The sequence below is a fragment of the Ochotona princeps genome, chromosome 2 (assembly GCF_030435755.1).
Source record: "Ochotona princeps isolate mOchPri1 chromosome 2, mOchPri1.hap1, whole genome shotgun sequence".
In the NCBI taxonomy this organism is placed as follows: domain Eukaryota; kingdom Metazoa; phylum Chordata; class Mammalia; order Lagomorpha; family Ochotonidae; genus Ochotona; species Ochotona princeps.
The window spans coordinates 14,502,814-14,528,782 of record NC_080833.1 but is presented as its reverse complement, the minus strand read 5'-3'; the positions used below and the strand labels follow the sequence as shown (position 1 = coordinate 14,528,782).

Sequence of the window (25,969 nt, the reverse complement as noted above, 5' to 3'; positions counted from 1 at the left end):
CTCCCTCAGCACAGGTGTGGACTGGGTCTGGGGAATGCCAGACTGGGCTAGACTCCAGCACTCACTGGTACTTGTTGGAGTCAGAGTGTGTATAGAACAGGCTTGGCTAAGTCTCAGCTCCTGCTGAACCATGTGAGAGCTGTGTCTAGACACGGACCATGTGTGGATGGGCTTCAACACTCATCAGTAAGAACCAGAAAGGTTATGGGGCTGTTGGGCAGAGACACCACTCTTCCAGGGCAAGAGGTGGACAAACTCAATCTGGACCAAGGACTCACCAGTGTGCACAAGATCTGCCACTGGGAGGAGACTGGATAGAGGAGCTTGATGAACTCCTTTGTCAGGTTACAATGCCTGTAGGTAAGCACAAAAACCAGGCAAGAAACAGCCCAAACCAGGTCAGGTTACAATACCTGCCAGTGTACATGTGGGTCAGGTTCATAACAGCCACTGGACAATCCAAGAACCAGGATGCGGTGCAGGAGGGGCCGGGTTGGGCCACAACACCAGCAAGTTCACACTGAAGCCCAGATGGGGGACTGACTGGACAAAGCTAGGCCTCAGTACCAACCAGAATAAACTGGAACTGGGAGCAGGTTGGGTCAAACAAAGCTGAAGCACCCGCTGTTAGATGCTGAGGTAAGATGAGCCATGTCAGTTTGGGGACAGTGGGTGCCAGCTCTGAGAGCTCCAGGGATGGAGGGGCCTTTGGGCCAACCTGTGAGGTGGGTGTTGGATCTGTGAGCCCAGAGGTAGCAGGTATGGTGTGGCTTGTATCACTGGTCCAGGTCCTGGAACTCACCTGTGTAATGGGTGTCATCGGGTCCATTAGCCCCAGGGGTAGGAGGTTCAGTGTGGCCTGGATCATGTGACCCAGGACTTTCAGCCAGCCTGAGGTCTATGCAGGATCCATAAACCCCATGGGTAGAGAAGCCTGAGTGGCTGGGTCTCCTGGCCAAGGTCACTGAGGCCACCTGCATGGTGGGTACCAGTTCCATGAACCCGGAGGATGGGGATCTAACAGGTCCTGGGTCACGTGTCCAGGGCTTTGCGTCTGCCTGCACAGTGGGTGCTGGATCCTAGAGTCCCAGGGGTGGGGAAGGGCCAGTGAGGCTCAGGTCACCTGGCCCAGGTTCTTGGGCCCTCCTGCAGAGGTGGTGCCATGTCCATGAGCCCCAGGGTTGAAGATCCAGCTTGGCTTCGTATTGGCTCAGGTCCAGCTGTTGCAGCCACATGGGGAGTGAACCAGCAAATGGAAGATCATCCTCTCTGTCTCTCCTCCTCTCTGTATATCTGCCTTTTCAACAAAAAATAAATAAATTTCATTAAAAAATAATATACCACATCCCTGAATTTTTTGAAGACCCTTCTCATATAATCATTGTGTTTCTATTAAAATACATATTTACTTTTTTAAAGCAAAAAAAAGGCCTCTTTCATGAGGTATGGCTGTCTGTAATCCTTTATTGTCTGATCAAAGAGTATATAGTGACCGCAGTGAGGTATAGTTGCAACTTTGCTGGGAGAAAATACCATTCACTGAAGGAGGAACAGTAAGATAGACCAAGAACTGGTCCAGAAGCAGAGGATCAGATGAGGGGTAACAAGAAGTCACAGAAGTCACCTAGACTTCCTTAAAAATAACAGGGAAATATCAAAACTCCCCATGATACACAGGATGAAGACTTTAATGTAAGAGTGAACCCAGAAGCTGGGTGTTTGGGGTGCCCTCGTCAGAAGTTAAGCCTTAGCACAATGTCACCACTCACTCAGTAATGCCTAAGAGATGGCAGTGGATAGAGATGATTATTGAGACAATATGGAGGTCAGCAGACAGACTTGAGCCAGATTGCTTAAAATGATGTGTAGGGGACTGGTGTCATGAGGAAAGTTATGATGCCACCTTTAATGCCTGCCACCCATTATTGGCACATCAATTTGAATCTAGATACTTCACTTCCAATCCATATCCCAGTTAAAATTCCTTCCACTGAGAAGTCTGTACAAAATCGCCCAGTACTTGGACTGTTGCCACCAAAATGAGAGACTCACATTTAGCTCCAAACTTTTAGCTTTCACAAGGTCCAGCCATTGGAGTTGTGATTCAATTCATGGAAGATTCTCTCTCTCTCTCTCTCTCCACACAAATAAAAAGAAATCATTCTTCATCCTTGTTTTTTGACATAAGTTTTTTCATCTCTGCCCTTCAATTTTTCATCTGAAAAATGGAATTCTAATAACATCTGTAACAATTCCAATCAAGAGTGAGGAGTTACACATGGCACCTAGTGTACAGTTTCTAATCTATGATATCATAATTAGTTTGCATTTGCAGAATGGGAACCAGGTTCAAAAAGTTAACATTTGTCAAAATTCACACAGCTTTCATGGTGTGCTGGGGAACCAGCCCTCAAGAAAAACAGGAAAAATCTTAATTTGTCACATATGCCAATTCCCATGGAATAAACACATCACAGGTGATTACCACCTGCTGATATGAGATAAGGCAGCTCTCTGAGCAGGAACTCACAAGCCACAAACCCCCTCCCCATGTAATTCTATCCTATTTGAGAGTCAAAAATATCTGTGGTTCTATTTCCTTTTTTGTCTCTGATCCTATTGATTCTTATCTTCTCTCTCCTTTTTTTGATTAATTGGACTATGGGAATCTATTTTGTTGATCTTATCAAAGAACCAGCACTTTGATTCATTGATCTTATGTATCGCTCTTTTGGTCTCTATTTGGTTCATATCCTCTCGTGCTTTGGTTATTTCTTGTTTTCCTACTAACCTTGGGATTGCTTTGCTGATGTTTTTCTAGCTCCTTCAAGTGTATGGTTAGCTCATTTACTTGGTGCTTTTTTAGCTTTTTAACATAAGCATTGACTGAGATGCACTTTGCTCTTAACACTGCCTTGATCATTTTCCATTAGTTGTGACATGTTATGTTGATGCCTTCGTTTGTTTTAAGCAATTTTTTAATTTCTGCTTTTATTTCATCTATAACCCATTGTTCATTTAGTAACAGTCTCCAGGCATTTGCATGTCTTCTGGGATATTTTGATCTATCAGGCTCAGTTTCACTCCATGATGGTCGAGATGATGCATGGTATAATTTTCATTTTCTTTTTATTTACTGAGGCTTGTTGTATGGTCTATCACATGGTCAATCCTGGAGAAAGTTCCATGCACTGATGGAAAAAGATGTATTCTCTGTCTATAGGATGAAAAGTCCTGTAAAAATCAATTAACCCCATTTGCTTTAGTGTATGAATTCAACTGTTTCACTATTGAGTTTCTGTCTTGTTGATCTGTCCACTGATATTAATGGGGCATTAAGCTCCCCACTATTATTATATTGGAGTCTATTTTTCCCTTTAAATCCATTAATATTTCTTTCATGTAGCTAGGTGCCCTGCAATTTGGTAGGTATGCATTTCTTATGATAGTCTATTCTTGCAGAATGGATCCTTTGATCATTATGTGGTGTCTGTCTTCATCTCTTTTAATGTTTTTCACATCAAACTCTATATTATATGAAATAAGAAAGGTTACACCAGCTTGTTGTTACTTTCCATTAACCTGGAATATCCTTTTCCCATCCTTTCCTTTTCAGTTGACACCTATCTTTGTTGGTGAGATGTTGTCTTCTGTAAGCAGCAGAGAGATGGGTTTTGTTTTTGGATCCAGGGCACTAATCTATGACACTTGACTGATGAGTTTAAGTCCTTTCATTCAGGGTTAATATAGACAAGTGGTAATTTAGTCCTTTTATTTTAGCAACAGGTTGTTCATAGTTTGATTTCGTTTTCTGTGGTCTTTTTATTGGAATGTTCTCCATGTTTCCCTTCGGTTTTGATAAATGCTACTGAGTTTCTGTGTCAATGGAATATCTTTAAGTATCATTTGTGGAGCAGGTCTGGGAGAGGTGAATTGATCGAGCTTTTCTTTGCTGTGGAAGAACTTTCTTTCATTTTCAAAGACAAAGCAAAACTTTGCTGAGTAAGTTATTCTGAGCTGACAATGTTTTCCTTTTAGAATCTGGAATACATCATTCCATTTTCTTCTGACCTGTAGAGTTTCCTATGAGAGATTAGCTGTGAATCTGATTGACATTTCCCTATACATTAATTGTTTTTTTCATGAGCATACATAAAGATATTTTCCTTGTATTCTACTAAAGAAAGCTTGATTATCAAGTGCAATGGTGAAGATCACTTTTAATCCATCCTGTTGGGAGTTCTGTGCCCCTCCTGTGTTTTATTTCACTATTCTTTCTCCATATTAGGTAAGTTTCCACTTATTATTTCATTGAATACATCTTTAAGCCCAGTTTCTCTTTTTGCACCTTCTGGAATTCCCATAATTCTTATATTCAGCCTTTTAGTAGTGTCCCTTGATTCTTGAATACTTTTTAGTTTGATTTAGTTCCTCTCCCAGCTTTTTGATTGCTTCCCCATTGTTGAAGCAAATGCCTTCCAAAACTGAGATTCTTTCTTCTGCCTCCTTCATTCAATGATGAGGCTTTCCACTGAATTTTTAATTTGCCCATTTCTGATAATTCAGCTTGATTTTGTTTCAGTGTTGCTATTTCCTGTGACATATTTCTTAAATTCCTTGAACTCCTATACGCACTTCTCATTGTTGATAAGCACATTTTCTAAGTACATTTCCTCAATGTGTTCCCCAGTTAACTCTGAAGTTGGCAAAGGCTTTTGCTCCTTTGCAGGGAGCTATCAGTAAAATCCAGTGAGCCTCGGTCTCTTTTGCTCCTGATCATTGTACTTCTGGTTAGCAGATTCTTCTCTTTAGGACAGGTTTTTAAGCTGTGTCACCCACAGGACTACAGGTCGATTTTACTGATTGTGTTTGGTATCTGGTTCTTTCTTTGCAGTCCCTTGTGCCACTCCTTCCAGCAAGTTTCAATCCCTGACTCTTTTGCTAGGCCTCTACTATGGTCTCTGTGGCTCCACCTCCTGACTCACACTTCCCACCACCTGTGATCCCGTGTTAACATCCTTGAACGCCTCTCATGTTAACTTCTCCCTTATTCCAGTCATTGGCTATAAAATTAATTTGCACTGAGGCAGACCTCAGCCTGGATTAGCTCCATGACAAAAAACAGAGCAGACCCTCAAGTTTGGGATCATGGATATCTGGATGAACTACACATGCCAGGCCTGCCAGATGTCTGTTTAAGGACAAAATTCCATTTTCTCATCAGCATCAGTAGCCCATAAAATCAGAATCTGGATGGGGATTCCAATCTTTCACTGAGAAGATTCCCAAACATGAAGTCCTGATTCCATTTCAGTATACCAGCAATACACACATTCTTCTTGTTTTAAAGTTAAATGGGAATATAGAATAGTTCAGGATCTTGGGGGTGCTAATTAAATAATTAACTGTACTTCACATATTATGCCAAGTTCATAAGCAGTATTAACACATACCTGAATGCAACTAATGGTATACACACTAGACTTTAAAAGATGCTTTTTTCACACAATTAAGCCCATAATTCCAGTCTTTGTACTGATTTGTGCTTAAGTTTATCTCCACAGTATACTTGGACAATTGTTGCTCAAGGCTTCATTAAAAAGTCTTCATTTGCTTGAGAACACTTCTGCATAGAAATTCAGTACCAATTAGACGAGAGGCCTTCTGCAATATGTGGATGATATTCTCATCTGCAATCATTCCAAGAAGGATTTGGATGAAAATACTCTCTCTTTCTCTCTCTTACACCTTTTTTGAAAAATCAAGGATCTGTAGTTTTTTCCAATAAATCCCAGTTTTATAAATAGAAAGTAAAGCACATGGGATATAATCTGAACCAAGGCAGATGTGCTCTTTCACATGAGAGAAAGAAGCCACAGCTTGCATAGGGCCACCACATACAAAGAAATAGTGAAGAACATTCCTGACAATAGCAGGTCTTCATGGGATATGAAATCCAGGATTTGACTGGATAGCCAAGCCTTTGTAAGAAACTTCACACAGATCCTTGCACAGAACCACTTAAAAAGGCAGGGAGACATTAGCATTAAATAATGGATTTTTAAAATGTATTAACAAAGCTCTGGCACCAGGATCACAAAGTTGGACAAGCCCTCACTCTACTACTATCAAGGAAATGGGGGATAACTCCAGATGGATTCACTAAGAAGTTGAGTGCACTTTCACAACCAGTGGTCTACTTTTCTAAACAATGAGATTCAGGAATTCTAAGAGGGACAGAATGCTTAGGTCAGTAACTGTGTTTTTTGCAGCGGGGACGAGGGAGAAGGAGAACCTGCAAACTAATTTTATGACACCCATTTGAACTTTTTCGGCCCATTTTATAATCACAGACTCAAAGTACCGCTAAACACAATATTAAACAAGCAAAAACTATAAAGACCACAGTTCCACAAGGATGTAAATAACGACTAAAACCAGTAGTCATCACAGTTTGATGAATTTTTTGAAGAAGAATGAGAGCTTTGCAATACTAGTATTTATCGTTTTAAATGGAAACTGAAGACTTCATATTATGTCTTTCCAAAACTTGATTGTTGGTTTTTCAAGATTTGGAAAACAAACGCAGAAACTTTTGGGGCATTGACATTCGTCAGAAAATAAAAGTTTTTCGGGGGTTATTTTATTAATTTCAAAGGCAGAATGACAGAGACACAGAGATCACCCGTACTCTGGTTCACTCCACAAATGCTGCATTGATCAAGCATTGGTCCATCCTTGAACACTGTCAAGTTCTCCTACACGGACTGCAGGGGTCCAAATGCTTAGGCCATCATCTGCTGGCTGCTCTGGCCCTCCTTGAACAAGGATTCAAACCACTGCTTCAGTGTAGAATGCTGATGTCACAGGCAGCAGCTTAATACATTTCACAACAATGTCAAAATGAGAAAATGAAGTTACTTGCTAGATGTTGTTTAAAGATGGAATTGTTGAGACTCAAAGATTTTTTTAAAAAGAAAGCTGAGATCTTAACCAAATTGTTGGCACTTTGGGGCAAGATTTCCTGACTCACTGCTGCCCATGCGCAGTGACAAGGAATCAGGGTAGCTCCCAGGCCCTCCCTGAGGCTGGGTGGAAGTCCCCTGGCAATACATTATCTGGACACCACATCCCGTTGCCCTTAACACAGAAACTGCTTTGGAAAATTCTCCAAGGGCTCTTCTCTGAATCCATAAGTGTCCCCTTGCAGAGGACACTTAGTCTTTACACCCCTGATGTGTCTTGGCCACCCCTGCTAGTCACGTGTCACCAGTCCCATGTGTCTTCGTCAGAACGACCAATGTCCGTGCTACAGAACTCCTGCCCATCCATCCCATAATGCCAAACCTATATTTTTGTTAAACATGCATTTACTTAGTTCGAAAGCAGAGTGCAGAGGGGAAGAGATACAATATATCATTGTTTACCTAAATGGCCACAACAGTCAGGACTGCAGCAGGTAGAAACAAGGAGCCTGGAACTTCTTCCTGGTGCCCCACATTGCTGGCAGGGACCCAAGTACCTGGGCATCTTCCACTGCTTTTTCAGGCCCACCAAAGGGTACTGGGTAAGAACTAGAACAGACAGGATGCTTCTCTAATGGAGTCCTGTGTTGTATGGAGTAACATAACCGACTTCATCAAACACCAGATGCAGCTTTTTTAGGAGGGGAACTCTTTAATGAACTAACATGGAAAGTGATTGATGGGTGTCCTACTGGGGTCACATTTCACTCAGTTCATGTCTCTATTAACCAGCTCTCAGATTATAGGAACAGGCCAGAGGGGATGAGCCAATGAAACAAATTACTCAGTTCAGGATTTCTGAGAGTTCTTTATAAAGGTCATGCAATGGGGCTGCCAGCTGGGCTTTCCTTGGTCCTGGTTGCTCGCAATGATCTGCAAATTGACCCGGAGGGGACAGAGCAGTTGAGTTAGTGTCACAAGTTCTAGCGTCAAATGGAACAGGAGTCAGCTCCCAGCCTGACCACTCAGACCCTGTGTGACTCTGGGAGGGTGACTTGCCCCAGCACCTTGCCTTTGAATCTAAGTTTCCAAACCGCTGGGAGTAGTACTTGCCTCATTACTGTAACTGATTAACTATGGCTCCCATTACAGTTTCCAGCACACATTTAACAGTCTCTAAGTGATGGCCATTGCTGTTATGACAGACACCATTAACCCTCTGTGACCAGCAGTCCCCAGATGACACCAGAGGCCTCAGCTTCCCCCATCAGTTCTCTAAAACCACCTGATTACTGGCTATTTCACATCTCCACCAGCAGGTTCCCACTTGTCCCTATGTTCTCTATGCAAGTAAGGACCTGACCAGAGGACACACTGAGAATCCCTCACTGAATAAAGAAGTGCAAAGCTCCACCCAAAGCCTGAGGAGTTCTGGAGCCACACAGAGCAGAACACATCCCTGGACCCATTGAGAATGTTCCCAAAGTGTGAGCACTCCTTCCCCGCACGTCCCAGAACACCTGATGTACTCAGGCAAAGCTTACTGTTCTCCTTCTCCCATATACAGAACACTGGGCACAAACCCACATCCAGAACCCACATCCACCACCCCAGGGCACACACAGACGTGACGCACGTCCACATCACAGAGCATGTGATTATTCTGTCCCCATAGAGAAAATCCCCTTCTCACTGCTACTTGCTGCAGCCTCTGACCAGGGCCTGGAAAATCTCAGGGCATTCAACATCTCTGAAAAAAACCTCTAATCCTGTAAGTTCCCACATAGGATAGCAGCCTGAGTTACAGTGCAGTAGTCGAGGGGACAGCCCTGAAGCACCTTCCCACAGTCTCTAGGATTCTCCATCCCTGATGCAACCTCCCACACTAACAGCAGGGGGCGTGTGAGAGCCATGATAGTCGGCCTCTGCGTGAGAAGAGAGTGACAGCGGCTCTCCCTAAAGTTATAGCTGAGTGGGAGGATGCGCTCAGCTCCACCTCCAGGAAATGCATCTCTCAAGCTCCAATATCCTGGCACAGAGACAGAGCTTTGTTCATGCTAGATGAATGTATGGCTGAAGAATGGAGTGATCAGCTGATGAATAAACAATGCAGGGATGGATGGATGGATAGATCAATGGGCAGATGAATGAAAGCCAGGTAAACAGAGAAGATAACCCAATAATAAAAGAAGGTAGAGTGGTGCATTTGACATACCAGTTAAGATGCCGCTTGAAACACCCACACCCCAATATGAGAGTGCCTGCCTCCAGGCCCCCTACCTGCTAAGGTGCACACAGAGGCTGCCGGTGACGGTTCAAAGTTTTGGGCCCCAGTCATCCCCACGAAGAGACCAGGATGAAATTCTGAGCTTCTGGCTCCAGCCTGGTCCTGCACTGGCTGTAGTGAGCATTCAGTAAGTAATCCAATGGATGAAAGATCTCTACATGTCAGGTAAGTGAAAATCATTTTTGCTTCTTTTGTATTGTTTATTTTATCTATTTGCAAGTTAGAGTTACAGTAAGAGAGGAAGAGCCTGAAAGTTCTTCCAGCCACTGGTACATGAAGTCAGGATTCAGGACCCTCACCCACCCAGGTGTCCCATTTGGGTGCAGAGGCCCAAGCACTGGGCCATCTTCCACTGCTTTCCTAGGCCACTAGCAGGGGGCTGGATGGGAAGTGGAGCAGCAGGGACTGCAACGGATATGGGATGCAGGCATCGCAGGCAGAGGCTTTACATATTCTGCTACGACATCAGCCCCAAAGATTTTTGTTTTCTAAAATGAAGGTAAAATTAGAGGAATTATTGAAAAAGGCAGTAGACAATTTGGGCACAGAGAGGTTTGGAAAGGGAAATGCCAAGACATCCTGGGGCAGGAGGGATGAAGGGAGCAGGGAGCGCAGCAGGGGACAGACCTAGATCTGCAGCCCCAGTGCCCTGGCTTGACCCACGTGGTCTCCTCCTCCCGAGGCCTCTCCTCCTGCCCACTGAAAACTCCCAACATTGCTAGGCCAGCTAGGATAAACATTTCCCTCTGGAATCCATCCCTGGGATCATTCCTTCCTGCCTCTTTGATCCACCAGCTCTGGGAAAGCTACCAGGGCTCCTCCTTTCTGGGTAATACATGGACAGCGCAGCCCATCCAGGCTTGGTTTCAATCCTGGCTCAACCAGAACTGCTGTGCCATTGCCAGGTGGCATGACCTCCTCTGTGCCTCCTGTCTTCAACAGCGGTAACACCAGTCCCATCCTCACAGGGTTCTTGTGAAAATTCTAGTAGATTAAGCTCTTAATGCAGGGCTCATACTGCAAGAATCACTGAGTGTGTGGAGTCAATGATTATTCTTACTTTCTATAAAATAACAACTTTGTCTAGTCTGTCCCACCATCGAGGTCTTCACCCAATTCAGGATCAGAACAAGTAGCAGCCTGGGGAATGGAAACACCACAGGTCAGTGAGGTCCTCTCCATGCAACACTCACCTTTTCTCAATCCATGACATGGCCAGGAATATTTTAGTGCTACTTGAAGTAACAAAATACACTCAGAAACTTAAATCATATCAAATAGAATGAATAAATCATGATTTGCTGTAGAATGAAATCTTAAATAGTGACATAGTAACGATTATAGGACTTGAGCTATGTCTGGCAGTAAAGACAGTTTAAAGAGAAAAAGCAAAGGACAGAAATGAAGCATCCAGCAGGAAGTCATAATTTCAGTAATATCCGAAAATACTTGCAAATCACTGCTACACATTGGAACCAGCAGCAGCTTCAGGCAACTTACCGGATCTAGAAGTTTCACTTGTTTTTGAGTTCCCTGAAAATGGTAGAGAAATGGAAACCACGGACTGCCTCTGTTTTGTTCTCTATAACCCTAAGCATGAAATCAGAGGAAGCATCAGAGCCCAGGACATGAAGCAAAGAGCCCCCTATCATCCAGCTCTGAGAAGCAGAGCAGAGAACAACCCGGGGCTCCTGACCCCAGCCCAAGCAGGATGCTTAGTGCTTGTGGAGCTGTCGCTGATGCTTTCAGAGGCAAGCCACATGCTCAGGCAACTGAGTTACAACAGCTGAGCTCTGCCACACTGCAAGAGGAATGGGCTCAGCATCCTTGTTCCAAGTCCCCAGCTCAAGCCTGGAAAGAAGCGTAGGTCCAGGCCAAGGCTGAGGGAGGCTTCCTGCCCCTGGGTCTCTTTGTTGGGTTGCTGCAGGTGAGGCCAGTGCTCAGGGCTGCAGCCAGGCTTGCGTGGGATCTCCATTACAGGAAGTGGAGGCTTTGGAGCCCCCAGCCCTGGGAGATGACAGGCTTTCTGATGGGACTCTCACACACACTCCACACCCCTGAGGCTTCAGTCATTGGATCCACTGAGTGCCAGGGCCTGTGCTGGGTCCTGGGGGACAGGGATGAGCAGACAACCCCTCCCCCCTGGGCATCCAGGGTTGCAGGTAGGGAGTTGACATATCCTGTCCAAAGCATTGAATCTTTGCTTTGTGGGCCACATCCCAAAGACTTTGCAACCAGACTGGTCCCTGCTACCTGATGGTTAGGAACAGGCTCTGTAAATCACACCCTTGTGGTTTGTCTCAGGGCATGTTAAATGTCACAGCCAGAAAGAGGAAGTGCAGAAGTGCTGACCAAGGCATCCCACCCACCTCTTCTTACACCAAAGGGGGCATTTTCAAGTAGGCACTTTGGTATTTCCTCCATCCTTCCCACTCTCCTCTCCAGAAGAGATGGGCTAGAGGATAGAGATACTCCAGTGCCTGGCACAGAAGCCTAGAAATTAAGGTCCCTGCCTTGCACGTCCTACAATGTCATATGGGCACCAGCTCTAATCCCCAAAGCCCCGCTTCCCATCCAGCGCCCTGCTTGTGACCTGGGAAAACAGTCAGGGATGGCTCAAAGCCTTGGGACCCTGCACCTGTGTGAGAGACATGGAAGAAGCTCCTGACTCCTAGCTTCAGACTGGCTCAGTTCCAGCCATTGCAGCCACTTGGGGAGTGAAGATCTTCCTCTCTGTCTCTCCTCCTCTCTCTATATCTGACTCTCCAATAAAAATACATAAATCTTTAAAGAAAAAGAGAGAGAGAGAGATACTCCAAAGCCCATTTGCTTTCTGGGTGATTTACCCAGAGCTAGTGTGCTTGGAGAAAGGGAGATGGGCGTGTGTGCTCACTGCCACTGCTGGCCTGTAACCGCTTCCATTACCTCCACCTGGTAGTTCAAGAGCCAAGACTGCTTGCACAGTCCCTTCTCCTAATACCAGAGCAACCTGCAGGCTTCCCCTCCTCCCTCCTACAGCTGTGTCCCTACCTTGCACCTACTCTCCCAACCTGGGTTTCCCTTTGTGTAAAAAAAGTAGGACCTGTTAATCAAGGACTTAATCCGTCCCTCCGAGCTTGGCTCAGCAAACTCCCAGGGTACAGATGGCACTTTGAGTCCCAGAGCAGCTCCAATTCCACAGGTTTTAGTTAAGTGAGATAATTCAAGCAAAAATTCAAAGTTATACTCTGCCCCACCCTATTTCTCACTCTCTACTTTTTGTTTTTGTTTTTGTTTTAATTACATTGCATTATGTGACACCGTTTCATAGGCTCTGGGGATGCCCCAACCCCTCCCCGCTCCCTCCTCCCATGGTGTATTCCTCCACCTTGTTGCTGTATTACATTTTTCTGGTTTTGTTGTTGTTGTTGTTGTTGTTGTTGTTGTTGTTGGATTACATTGCATTATGTGACATGGTTTTATAGGCCCTGCGATTCTACCCCACACTCCGTGATGTATTCCTCCACCTTGTTGCATCACCACAAATCAAATTCAGTTGAGATTATTTCATTGCATGCATCTACCAGGCAAAAGTCCAGCATCTTATTGTCCAGAAAAGCTCATCAGTTTCTTGGGGGACCATCTCTGGTCTGAAGGTAGAGCCAGCAGAGTGGTTTTGATAGTTCCGCAACACCGTATTGCTGCCACTCTCACCACTCCAGGCACAATGTGGTCGTTGGAAAATCCACTGATTGATATAGTCCATCCTATAGTCACCTATTGCCCCGTCTTTTCATTGCCAACATATAGCTGAGCTGGTTGATTGATTTGCTCTGTCCTCTGTCTTTTGATGTTTAGCGTTCAGAAACTGAAAGCTCAATTGGGAGGATCCCAGAAGAAACTTTGTGTGATTTGTTCCCGGACCAGATTCCCATATGCACCAGCAAGCACAGGGCCCAGCACAGTCCATCGCCCCCATCAGTTGTTGGTTGCAGTTGCTGGGTTGGTTCCACTTCAACCCTGTTTTCCACTGGAACCAATGGGTGTTTGCTGTCCAGCCTGGTTCTGACCATCACATACTGGTCCATTGCGTAAACCAGTGGCCCTTGCGTAAACCCAGCCTAGTCAGAGCAACCCACAATAACCGCAACCAGGCCCACCCTGCACCCTGGCCCGCCAGTATGTGTAGCAGACTAGTCCTATCTGACACTTAGTCCCTCTGCTCTCATACATATTAATGGGTATCAAGACCTTGTCTCATCTATCCAGTTTAACTATCCAGCCTTCACGGATGATGCTGGGTGTCACTCTGTCTAGCCACCCCACCCTCCATCCTAGTTTTCGCGCCCTTCCATGGGGGTGGTAACCCAAGAGGGGGATATCACGTATTTCCCTCCCAGGCCACTCCCGCATTCTGCACTCTTCAGGTGGTTCTGTGGTTTAATTTGACTGAACTGGCCCCCAGTGCCAGCTTCTGCCAGCTGATGCTGTGGTTAAGCCCCAACAGCCCTCACCCACTCTAATTGTAGATTGCACCAGTAGGAACAATCAGCCCAGCCTGTTTTTTCCCTGGTCTGGTCCACATGAGGCACACAGGTGTTGTAGCCCTGTCCAGTCTGGTCTATTCCCATCCTAGCTCACACTCTCCAGTGGGAGTAGCTGTTCAGCAAGGGCACCACCCCTTACTCCCCTGCCGGTTCTGCCCCCTCCCTTCCTGGTTCTCACGTGTGCTGATAGGGTACTGCGGTCACATCTGGCACAGGCAACCTCACCTTGACATTCCGTGTTGTGTACTGCTTTTGTCGCGACCGAACCTGGCTCGACCCACTCTGTTCTGGTACTCAGATTTGCCAGTGGATGACATGAACTGGTTCAGCCTGGTCTGCCCCCGACCCACGCCAAATGTATGCCAGTAGGACTCTTTCCATGATATCTTGGCTGTTTCCTTCCATGCTTCTTGCACTTACCTGCAGGGTCTGTGTCCTGCCAGAGGAGTTGCCTAGGCTCCTCTATCAGAACCCCTCCCAATACAAGGTTTCGCCTAAACTAGTGGGTCCATGAGCCAGCACTGCTCAGTTCACGTCCTGCTCACTCTCTACTTTTAAAGATGCATTTATTGGGCCTGGCGGCGTGGCCTAGTGGCTGAGGTCCTTGCCAGGATCCCATGTGGTTGTCGGTTCTGGTCCCGGCAGCTCCACTTCCTCTCTGTCTCTCCTCCTCTCTGTATATCTGACTTTGTAATAAAAGTAAAAATGAAAATCTAAAAAAAAAGATGCATTTATTTATTTGAAAGGTACAGTTACAGAGGGAGAGATCTGCTGTCATCCGTAAATGATCATATCCAGGATCCTAGAACTCCATGTGGGTCTCCCATGTGAATGTCAGGGGACCAGGCACTTGGACCGTCTTCTGCAGCTTTCCTGGAGCTGGGTTGGAAGTGAAGCATCTGGGACTTGAACTGCTGCTCGTGTTAAATGTCTGCATTTCAGGCAACATGTTAACGTGCTAAGCTATTACAACCATAGTCAAGGCAACTTCCCTTCCCTTCTTTACCTAATTTAACAAACCAACCACCAGCCTCACTAGTGCTATTCCTCAGGATATAACCTTATCAACGCAGGGCTACACCTGTTTATTTTCTGGCTCATATGTTAGAGCCAGGTCCCCACAGCCATAAAACTTAAGTGTTTCACAAGCCTGGCTGACAGTCAAAAAGCTCAGCAAGATGCCTCCAGATGTTCCTGAAGAACAATACAGGAATTCTGTGTCATGAACGTCAACCCACAGCTACTCAATATCATCATGATCCAAAACCTTGACTCTCCTCCACTGTGTGAAATAAACCTTCCTGCAGACATGCCCAGGACACCTATCACCCCAGGTGTACAATACACATATAGGTTTCCGTGTCATATTCCTTATTTTTGCTTCCTTTTTCATTTTTCTTCTTAAGATTCCCACTCAGTTCACAGGAGCATTACCTAGCACACTCCTGTAGTTAGGAGATGATCAACAGTACTTATTTATTTTTCTTTTATTGATTGGAAGACAGAAATACAGAAAGAGATAATGGACAGAGAAACATCTAACTGCTGGCTCATTCCCAAAATGACTGCAATTTCCAAGAATGGGCCCAAGAAAAGCCAAAAACCAGGAATGTCATCCAGGTCTCCCCCATGAATGGGAGAAACTCAAGTTTCCTAGTGTGTGCATTAGCAGGAAGCTGGAGTTAGAAGTGGAGTGGGGACCTGAACCCAGACACTGCTGACAATATGGAATGTACTTGCCTCAAGAGACATCTTTATGGTGGTACTGTAGGCCCACCCTTGCCTTTCTCTCATACCTTGCAGACAGCAGGAACAAGGCTAAAGACTTTCTTCCATCCTGTCACCATGTCCTCAGCATTTGCAACACAGTATACACTAAGTGAACATTATTGAGGAACAAATGAGCGAATAAAGGAAAAAGGTCTTAAATTTTGTGATGATGCCCATCTGAGGGAAGCCACCAAGGACACAGCTGTATTTGGAAAAGTCGAGTGTATTAACTTGATCCAGCAAGAGAGACAGCGCTGATAGGCTCAAAGTGACCCCAGCAGTATAAATGGGTTAACATCTGGCTTGGGTTAAGAATTGGACTCATGATTCTGTTTTCTTGGACATCATGAATTCAGGTGAGAATAGGCAGGTGTCTGCAGCTCTGCACCTGGAGGGGAGTCCAGGCTGCTTCTTAGAGTCAAGTTTCGGCTCTGAACCACTAGATCAGAGTTGGATGTTCTGATCTGACCCATCAGATCTCAGCAGAATCTCTAACGTCAGAGAGCAAGGTTCTCAGCACTGTGTCCTGGTGGCCATTACCTGAGAATCTTCCACCAAATGATTCGTTCCCCACATGCCCACAACAGCCAGGTCTGGGCCAGACTAGAGCCAAGAGCCAGAAATTCAATCCTGGTCTTTCCCATGAGTGGCACAGGGTGAAGTAACTGGGCTATTATCAGGTGCAAAACTGGGCTATTCCCAGGTACAAAAGAAGTAAGCTGGGTCTGAAATGGAGAAGCTGGGACTGGTATGTGTGCTCCATTTTATGGGATGTGTGTATCGTAGGTAGTAAATTAACCTGCTGAGAAGCAACACCAGCCCATGATGGATTCACCTCTGACAAGAGCCCCTACGTGCCTCCATCATAACCATGTGAGAGCCATGGAGAGCTCCAATAACCCTGGGTGACCCAGCTCCTAGGCCAACACCACTCTGGGCCTATAGTAGACTCCACAGAGAGCCATCCTAGGAGGGAATCCAGCCTCCCCATATACCTGTGGACTTGGCTAAGTTTGGAACATTTTCCTCTGCCTCTAGCCCTGACATACAATGTATTCATTGCTAATAGGGATTTTTGAATGCAGATGAAAAGTCATGGAAAGAATCATCAAAGTAATAGCATTTAGGACTGGTATGGTGGACACAGTGGGTTGATCTGGCAACATCAGTTAGCTATATTTAATGGTAGTTTAAACACCGACTATTCAGTTTCTAATCCAGTTTCCTGTCACTGTTCCCAAGGAAGAAAATGTGAAGCGGCCGAAGTCCTTGGGCCCCTGGCACCCACATAAGAGATGAAGAAGGGGTTTCTGCCTCCTGGATTTGGAACAGGAACAACCCCTGCTGCTACACACAATTTGACAGTGTACCAACAGACTAAAAGTCTCCTTCTTCCTCTCCATCTCTCTCTCTCTCCTTGTCTCAAATAATAAATACACCTTTAGACTGCATAAATATTTAAAAATTATTCGTAAAGCAAAAGCAAAATTTTCCTAACATTAACGTTACTCAGACAATTAAGTTATTTTTTAACTGTTTATTTTATTTGAAAAGCAGATAAACAGGATGTGAAAGGAAAAAAAATCTTCCAATATCTGCTACACACCCCTAATGCCCGCATTGACCAGGACTGGCTGGGTCAAAGCCACAAGCCTGAAATTCCATCTAGATCTCCACATGAGACCATCTTGTGATGCCTCCTCTGGCACATTAGCAAGGAGCTGGATCAGAAGTGGAACAGCTAGATCTTGTACCAGGACTTGAGTCAACAAATCAATATGAGATGATTGTACCACAGGTGGCAGATTAATTCACAAAGCCATAACACCACAACCAGAATATATATGACTAGTTTTTTTAAAGATTGAATTTTTGTGACTAAAGATATTTTAAAAGATGATTTGAAATGTTGACCAAATTCTTGGCAGATTTTAGCAAAATCTGTTGCACCGCTACCCGTGTGTGGCAAGAAGGGGTCATAGCAGTTCCTGGCACTCTCCTGAGCCTGGGTGAAACTCCCCTGGGAGCACACTGCCTGCCCATCAGATCTCACTGCTCTTATCCTAAAGTTATTTTGGAAAATTCCACAATGGAACTGCTCTTGCTCAACAGGAAGCAGTGGACGTTTGACCTTTTTAACTCTATTAAAAGTCTGTGTGGTTTCAGAACTCCTGCCCACTCCTCCCCCTCATGTCAAATCCAAGTATGGAAAGATTAATTTATTTATTTCAAAAACAGAATGGCAACAGGGAAAAAAGAGATTTTCTTTCCACTGTCTAACTTCCCAAATGGCACAAAAGCCAGCGATGGGCCAGGCAGAAGTCAGGAACATAGAGCTCCACCCTAATATCCCACAGGTGTACCAGAGATCTAAGAACCTGGGCATCTTTCACTGCTATTCCAGACCCATTGAAAAGCAGCTGAGTTGGAAGTAGGGTAGCTGGAACTTGAATGGGTGCTTCTGTGTAGGAGACCTGTGTTGCAAACAGCAGAGGACCTTCTGAACCAAACACTAAATGCAAACAGTACATGTTCCCTCTGAGGGAAGAACGATGGGACACACAATATTGACAGTGATTGACGTGTGGCCTTGCTGGAGCTATGCTTCACTCTGCTGCAGTTCTTAGACCTTAGGGTCAGGCCAACGCAGAAGAGTCCATGAAGGAAGATCCAGCTCAGGACTCTGAGAGATCTTCAATCTTTAGAAGATGTGAGATCAGCACTGGCACCTGGGCCTTGTTCCTAGTTGTTTGCAATGGTCTGAAAAAAGACAGGGAGGGAACAGAGCAGTCCACTTAGCATTAGGGACATGGGAGTCATATGGAACGTGGTCAGCCCCCAGTCTGACCACTCTTTCCCTGTGGACCTGGGAGAATGACTTGCCCTCTCTGTGCCTCAATTTCCTTCCCTAGAGGAAGTGATGATCATATTACTCAGCTCGTGGGGGTTCAGGGTTAAACCACTAAGGCTCCCATGACACTCCCTGGTGCACATGTAAGTGGATCTATCAATGGTGATCATATTATCGTAAACAGCATTAACCCTGATGATCAGCTGTTCCCACATTATGCTGGGGCCACGATTTACACAGTCACAGCTCTCACCATCCTACACCATTATTGCTTATTTCATATCTCCCCAACCAGGTGGCAGTGTGTCCCTCTGTCCTCTAGAGCAAGTAAGGACCCAAACAGTCGACACACTGAGAAACCCTCACTAAATAAAGACATGCAAAGCTCCACTCAAAGCCTATGAAGTTCTGAGGCCACACAGAGCAGGACACATCCTCTGGCCCCTCGGAAATGTCCCCAAGGCCCCTCCCCAACTGCCCTTCTAGGATTCCCGCAGCCCCTCACCAGGATCTGCCCTTCCTCAGCCCCTTCCCCAGCCCCTCTCAGGAGAGCCCCAGCTGCCCAGTCCTCACCTCTTCAATCCAGTCAATGAAGGCTGACACACGCGTGAACACCGTGGGCTTCTTCTCTGTGTTGCAGCCAAAGCCAGAAACAAAACTTGTGACACCATGAACCTCCCACTCAGCATTCACTCCGGGGCAAGTGAGGGGTCCTCCAGAGTCACCCTGTGAAGGTCAGAGAAGTGGGGACTGAGCTGCTATCTCGGCTGGAAAGAATTGTCCCTGACCTGGGAGTTGCAGACACACACACACTGCTGCAACTCCCCCAGCCTCAGGGCCTCAGCTGGGCAGGAGCAGGGTCTTTGCTACCACACCTGCTCAGCAGGAAGGGACCCAGATAGGACCTCAGCCAGCACAGCCCCTGGCAGAGGGAGCCCCGAGAGACGCCAGCGCCCCTGCTGGCAGCACCTTCCCTGCTGTCTAGGAGGACTCAGCTCCCACAACACAGTGGTTGAGGATTCCTGCAGAGCCCAGAGTGGGTGACTCAAGGTGGTGGTGCGAGTGTCTCTGCTGTGCTGATGGGGCAGCCTGAACAGGAGGAGGGACAGTGATGGTCCCAGGTGAGGGAAACTGTGATCTGGGACAGCAGTCAGAGTGTGTGGGCTGTGCTGACTTCCTCCTGGTCATGCATGGCCTGGAGCTTGACTGGGGCAGCTAGAGAATAGCTCCTCTACCTCCATGGAGATCACAGAGGGACCGTGGGCAGGAGTAAGGTGACTCACATTGCAGGCAGAGACTTCATCCCCGCCAGCGCACACCATGGTCTCCTTCACGGTAGAGCCCCACCAGTCCGGCTGGGAGCAGTACGTGTAGTTCACCATGGGCAGCTGCCCCTTCTGCAGCTTGTCAGGGAGTGGCCCACCAGCTGCAGGCACAGAAAACAGAGAGAGAAGGACCAGTGGAGGGCTTGGTTGCAGACCTGTTAGAGCCCCATGTCTCTACTGCTGGAGACTCCTCCCACCAATACTACCATCCTCACCTTTTTTTTATTACAAAAATGCTACATCCCTGGCCTTTGCCCTAGCCCTGTCTTTCTGCTTTTGTCCCTGGTCAGCACATACTGTAGGTAGAGCCCCATCCAGAGATGCAGCACTCCGTCCCGTGGGGCAGGATGCAGCCTGCAGGAGGGAGGCAGGCTGGCTGGACTTGCAGTGTCAGCTCAGCACTGTGCGACAGCTTGAGGAGAGCGAGATCATTCCTGTGAGGAGGGAAAACTCAGGTGGACCAGGTCCCATTTAATAGGACTTTTGCTCCAGGAGTTTATGTCTGGAGGAACCCCATGTCTTATTTGTCCCCCCGGTACACTCTTGAGGCAGAGCAGCCTTCGGAAACCTTCTGACCCCTTCAGTCTAGGTAGATATTGACCTTTGGAATGTCCTTAGTTTCCATCTGTGATCCTCACACTCCGGCTGCAGCCATACACCTGCAGAGCTTGGAAACATCGTGTGGGGCAAGAGGCTGCATCCCATATCACAGTGCCTGGTTCTAGTCCAAACTTCTCTTACCATGCCAGCTTCCTGCTCGTGTGTACCGGGAGTTAGTAGGCACTGGCCAAGTGCCTGGATCCCTGCCACCCACCTGATAGACCAGATAGACCAGACACAGTGTAGGAGTGTAGAATCCTGACCTTTGCCTAGCCCAGTTTCTTTGCAGGCATCTAGGGACGAACCCATCAGATGGAATCTTTCTCTCTCTCTCAATCTCATCCTCTCAAAAAAGCAAGGAAACATTTTTCCAACCATGTGTATTAGGGGACCCATTCCAGGAATCAGAGCTTGTATCTGGCCAAGGCCTGTAGTCTGACATTTTGAACAGATGCTGGCGCTGCTGCCCCTCAAACCACACTTAGAAACAACTGCTCCATCTGCTGTCACTCAGGACATTTCACCTGAGTCTCACTTGTCTCCTACTTCCCCAGGAGCCCTGTGAACATGGGCAAGGTCTTCATCCCTATAGATCTTTTTTTTTTTATTTAAAGATTTTTTTTTATTATTATTGGAAAGCCGGATATACAGAGAGGAGGAGAGACAGAGAGGAAGATCTTCCATCCAATGTTTCACTCCCCAAGTGAGCCGCAACGGGCCAATGCGCGCCCATCCAAAGCCTGGAACCAGGAACCTCTTCCAGGTCTCCCACGCGGGTGCAGTGTCCCAAAGCATTGGGCCGTCCTCGACTGCTTTCCCAGGCCACAAGTAGGGAGCTGGATGGGAAGTGGAGCTGCCGGGATTAGAACCGGCGCCCATATGGGATCCCAGGGCTTTCAAGGCGAGGACTTTAGCCGCTAGGCCACGCTGCCAGGCCCATCCCTATAGATCTTTAATGGGCATTTTGCGTTCTCCTCTGATTCTCACCGAAAAGGGCTGAGCCCCCCGACACACAGGTGTGCATACAGGTGAGCACTGAGCAGGGCCTCCCTGCCCATCTCCACCACCACAAAGCCCTGTCGCAGGTCACCTTGACAAGAGGACACCTGAGGCCCAGAGCAGGGCACTCACTGCTCAGTATACTCAGAGAGGGATGCCCACAGCCTGACTCTCAGTCCAGTGCTTCTCCTCTGCCCACGCATCCAGGAACCCAGACTGTGCTGGAGGAACCTCTGCTGAGCACAAGACACCTTGGACTTGGGGAAGGGACCTAAGGCTTCTGGGCTCCAGGGACACTGAGCCCAGCAGCCCTGGGGGACTTCCTGACTCTCCTTGGGCCAGATGTCCCTTGTGCAGGCAGGAAGGTTGGTGCTGCTGGTCTCTAAGGCTCTGTCCAGTGTGTGTGAGCTGGGCCCAGGCTGCTCACCTTCCCCACATCTCCTAGATGAGCTTTGGTCATGGAAGGAACGACACAGGAGCCTGGCCCCAGGCAAGGAGTTCACTCACCCACAGGCCACGCAACTCGAGTTCCATCGTGGGTGCACAAAGACGTCTGTGACATTGATGAATTGCTCTGGTCCTTCCCTCACTGTCCGGTCATACTCACCCAACACCACCTGGTATGTTCTGGAGCTCCTGCCAGGGGAGGGGAGATTAATCTGGACTGTCAGGCTCCCATGGCCACCCCATGGACCACTCCATGGCCTGGGCTGCCTGATTCTCACAAAGGGACAATGGGAAGGGCAGGAATGGGGCAGAATAACTCACGAGACGCAGTGGGCTGCAGTCAGGACCCAGTCAAGGTTGATGAGGGTCCCGCCACAAATGAAGAACCAGCCCTCATTCACCTCATACTGCAAGAGAGTCTGGTGGCCCAGAAAGAAACAGTCTGAGAGGTCCAGGCCCACAATGAGCACTGCTGTATAAGTCAAGCGCTGCACAACTGGAGAAGACACTTCACCCAGAAAGCACAGCCCCTTCCACTAGGATCACCGTGATTCTCTAGTCTCCCCACCCTGTATCTCGCTGAGGACCCCAATATTCTCTGCCCTCAAGGACATCCCTGAACCTTCTAAATGCGGAGTCCCCAAGACATTCTGAACACTTGGGCCACGTTCTCCTGCACCTTAGCTCTTCCAGAACTCTTGGAGCTTCTGAAGCACAACTCACTCTGACTTCTTTGGCTCCTTTCCTGTTTCCTGCTTATTCAGATTCTCAAAATCACCCTGGAGACCAAGGTTGGCCAAGTGCGGCCCATGGCCCCAGGCTGGCTGTGGTCTGTGTACACAGATGCTGACTGCACACAGGCACTCACTCAGGCACACATGCTCTCTGGCTGCTCTCCCGCTGCAATGGCGGGGCTAAGTCACTGCAGGAAAAGTCACATGGCTGACAGGGCTACAGCTCTCACTCTCTGCCCTCCCAGAACATGCTTGCTGACCCTGTCCTGGAGAGTGTTCTATCTAGTCTTTGGACATGTTCTCTGTCTCTGCAGTCCAAGGTGGTCACATGTTACTCTAGGATACTTGAAAAGGAATTGAATTTCCAGTATTATTGGATTTATTTATTTCACATTTCAATACCCCATGTGGATAATGGCTGCTGTGTTCCACAGCACAACAAGCCTCACCTTCAGTGCTGCCCTCCACTGCTCTGATCCAACTCTGCACTCTCTGTGCTCCAGAACTCAGAGCCCTGCTGTGGGACTCAAGGAACTGGATCTGAGTCCCACCTCTGCCTCTGCACAGTGCCTGAATTCTTCTATTACTGCACCAGCCCCTGGAGTAAAACCTTTCTTGGCCCCAGATTCTGTTTTTTCGTTTGCTTATAAAAAACTAAGTTTTTCAATTGGAACAGACACACTCTCCACATGAGACGATTCAAGGGCCGAGACCCTGGGCAGCTGAGCAGAGACTGCAAAAGCAGTTGTGGGGTCAAGGCTGAAGGCCTTGCATCAGAACTTGGGGTCCAGAGGCCATGCTGAGAGTCAGTGTTGTTCTCACCTGCCAGGGCTTGCTGTGGGGCACTGCGTCCTCACCACTGACTGTGTGACTGGTGGGGCTGTGGGAAAGATGGTCAGAGCTTGAGGCTAAAGAAGAGAAGAAGGGTGTCAGTTACCAGAGTGACCCAAACAGGAAAGGCAGGCAGGTCCCAGCTGTGCCACAAATGGTCGGTATGAACCCTAAGTAAACAGCTTTTCCTTTCTTGCCTTCAGTATCTACCTTTGAACAGTGAGCGCTGGGGCTCATACAGAAGTTTTCAGGGTCCCAGGAAGTTAAGGACAGAGATAAAATGCAGCCTCCCTCATGGGGAGGACTTGAGGTTGTTGTGTAAAACAGGCTGGAGACAAGGGGCCCTGCCACGGTGATGGCTGCTGACACAGACAGTGGAGGCTTCGGGGTGGACACTGGGTGCCATGGCTGACACCATATCAAAGTGCCTGATCTTGTTTTTGGCTCTGATCCCATTTCAACTCCCTGCTAATGTGCACCCTAGCAAACAGCCATGACGGAGCAGGTACTTGGGTCTCTGAAACCCACAGCTGACCCAGCTCTGCTGCAGCCATTTGGTAGGTTAGTTAGGGGATGAGACGTCTCTGAGATATGTCAGTCTGTCTCTCTCTCTACCTTTTAAGTGAGGTAGGTAAGTACATTTTTAGAAAAGAGTTGAGGCTTTGAAATTAGTCTTCCTGGAGTCTGGTATTGTGAAGTAACAGGCTAAGCCTCTGTGGGCAACGCTGATGTCCCATACACATTCTGTCCCTGTTCTGGCTGCTCCATCCTGGTTCAGCTGCCTACTAATACTCCCAAGAAAGCAGTAAATGGTAGCTTGTATACTTGAACCCTCTGCACCCACAAAGAAAATCCAAGTGAAAATTATGGCTCTGGGCCCGGCGGCGTGGCCTAGCGGCTAAAGTCCTCGCCTTGAAAGCCCCGGGATCCCATATGGGCGCCGGTTCTAATCCTGGCAGCTCCACTTCCCATCCAGCTCCCTGCTTGTGGCCTGGGAAAGCAGTTGAGGACGGCCCAATGCATTGGGACACTGCACCCACGTGGGAGACCCGGAAGAGGTTCCAGGTTCCCGGCTTCGGATCGGCGCGCATCGGCCCGTTGCGGCTCACTTGGGGAGTGAATCATCGGACGGAAGATCTTCCTCTCTGTCTCTCCTCTGTATATATCTGGCTGTAATAAAATGAATAAATCTTTAAAAAAAAAAAAAAGAAAAGAAAATTATGGCTCTGGCCTCAGTTTGGCTGAGCCATGTCATTGTGGACATTTGGGACGTGAACCAATGGATGAGAAACATCTCTCCCTTTCTCTCTCTTTCTCTCTCTCTCTCTCTCTCTCTCTCTCTCTCGTCTTTGTCCCTCTTGCTCTCCCTTCTTTCCTGTTTCTCTGTGACTCCACATTTAAAATAGATAAATCAATCTTAAAAAAAAAAAAAGAGATAATTTCCCAGACCTCAAAGTACAGCCGCGTCCTTGTTCTGGGATGAGCTGCTGTACTTCCCTGAAGGTCAGCATGCCTGTCTCTAAAGTGAGAACAATAATGGTACCGACCACATGGACCTTCTTTGAGAACACATGAGTTCAAATACCAAAAAGTTCTTTTATTCTATCTAGCATATATTAACTACTCAGACAATGTTATCTCTAATTACACTTGTCATTCAGGAGGGTAGCTGTGGCTATTCAGGGGAGGTGGCCCTGAGCTACAGTGTAGTATGGCAAAGAGACGAGGAAAAGGCTGGACCACAGGGAGAGCACGAGCGGAGAACTGGAGCACTCAGCAGAGGAGTGGAAATTCCACCCATGTAAACTAAGCACAGAGCCAGACTCTTAACCATGAGGCTTTGTCTTCTTCCCCACCAAGGACTTCCTCCAAGGCCCCTGATGCTGCTTCTAGTACTTCTCCTGAGCTGGTCCAGCCCCTGCTGTCCCCTCTGTTGTCCTCCCAAGCCCCAAGCCGAAAGCCCTCATGTCCCAGGTACATGCTGAGATCCTTCCTATAGAAGCAGGTATTAGGATCAGAGGACCCAGAGTGGGGAGCAGACTTCAGGGTTCCTGGCCCAGAGACCAAGCTCGAGTTGGGGGCTTACCCAGGGCCACAAGGAGGAGGGAGCTCAGCAGCCGGAGCATCGTGAGCTTGAAAAGGATGGAAGCAAAAAATGGAACCAGGACTCTAATAAATGGCAGAGGCAAGTAAAGGAGGCTGGACTGGGCCCAATTCCCAGAACAGGTGGTGCAGCACCAGGCCTTCTATGTGTAAAGGCTGGGTCCCCTCCCACTGCACATAGAAGAGCAACAGCCAGCGGAAAGACCTAGGGTTCACTGCACCATGTGACTGCACAGGTGGTACTGGGTGATCAACTGACAACAGGGAAACAGAATAGAGGGTTGGCATCAGAACCTGCCACCTCCTTCAGGAAACAACATGGGTGCTGGATTCATGAGACCTGGATTCATGAGACCTGGATTCACATCCTGCATGGGCCACCTCCCAGCTCTGAGACTTTGGGTTCACAGCTTCACTTCTCTGAGTCTCAGGTTTCACTCCTCTAACATGAGACCGATGTTAGTATCCACCTCAATAAAGAGAATTTGCTGATCACCCACTCTATGTTGATCAAGCAGTTTCTCTTTTTAA

At 47.4% G+C, this 25,969-nt stretch overlaps 1 protein-coding gene across 1 annotated transcript; it reads right to left on the bottom strand.

The window, feature by feature from the left end:
* Positions 1 to 17,313: 17,313 nt before the first annotated feature.
* Positions 17,314 to 25,587, bottom strand: LOC101533119 (chymotrypsin-like elastase family member 3B). The gene is made up of 8 exons (XM_004592284.2): positions 25,422 to 25,587; positions 23,327 to 23,412; positions 22,092 to 22,189; positions 21,831 to 21,959; positions 20,022 to 20,158; positions 19,683 to 19,825; positions 18,973 to 19,125; positions 17,314 to 18,308 (listed from the first exon to the last, which is right to left on the bottom strand). The coding sequence occupies exons 1-8, from the start codon at positions 25,459 to 25,461 to the stop codon at positions 18,291 to 18,293; spliced, it is 804 nt and encodes a 267-aa protein (XP_004592341.2). The 5' UTR covers positions 25,462 to 25,587; the 3' UTR covers positions 17,314 to 18,290.
* Between the last annotated feature and the right edge of the window lie 382 nt (positions 25,588 to 25,969).

Bases quoted from the DNA above. Each gene is read 5' to 3' on its own strand.
- LOC101533119 (XM_004592284.2), bottom strand. From the start codon at position 25,461: ATGCTCCGGCTGCTGAGCTCCCTCCTCCTTGTGGCCCTGG. The intron at 19,826-20,021 runs GTATGTGCTGAC...CTGTGCCTGCAG, and splicing joins TGGATGGGGCTCTACCTACA to CTGGTGGGCCACTCCCTGAC. The intron at 19,126-19,682 runs GTGAGTCACCTT...TGACCTTCACAG, and splicing joins ATGAAGTCTCTGCCTGCAAT to GGTGACTCTGGAGGACCCCT.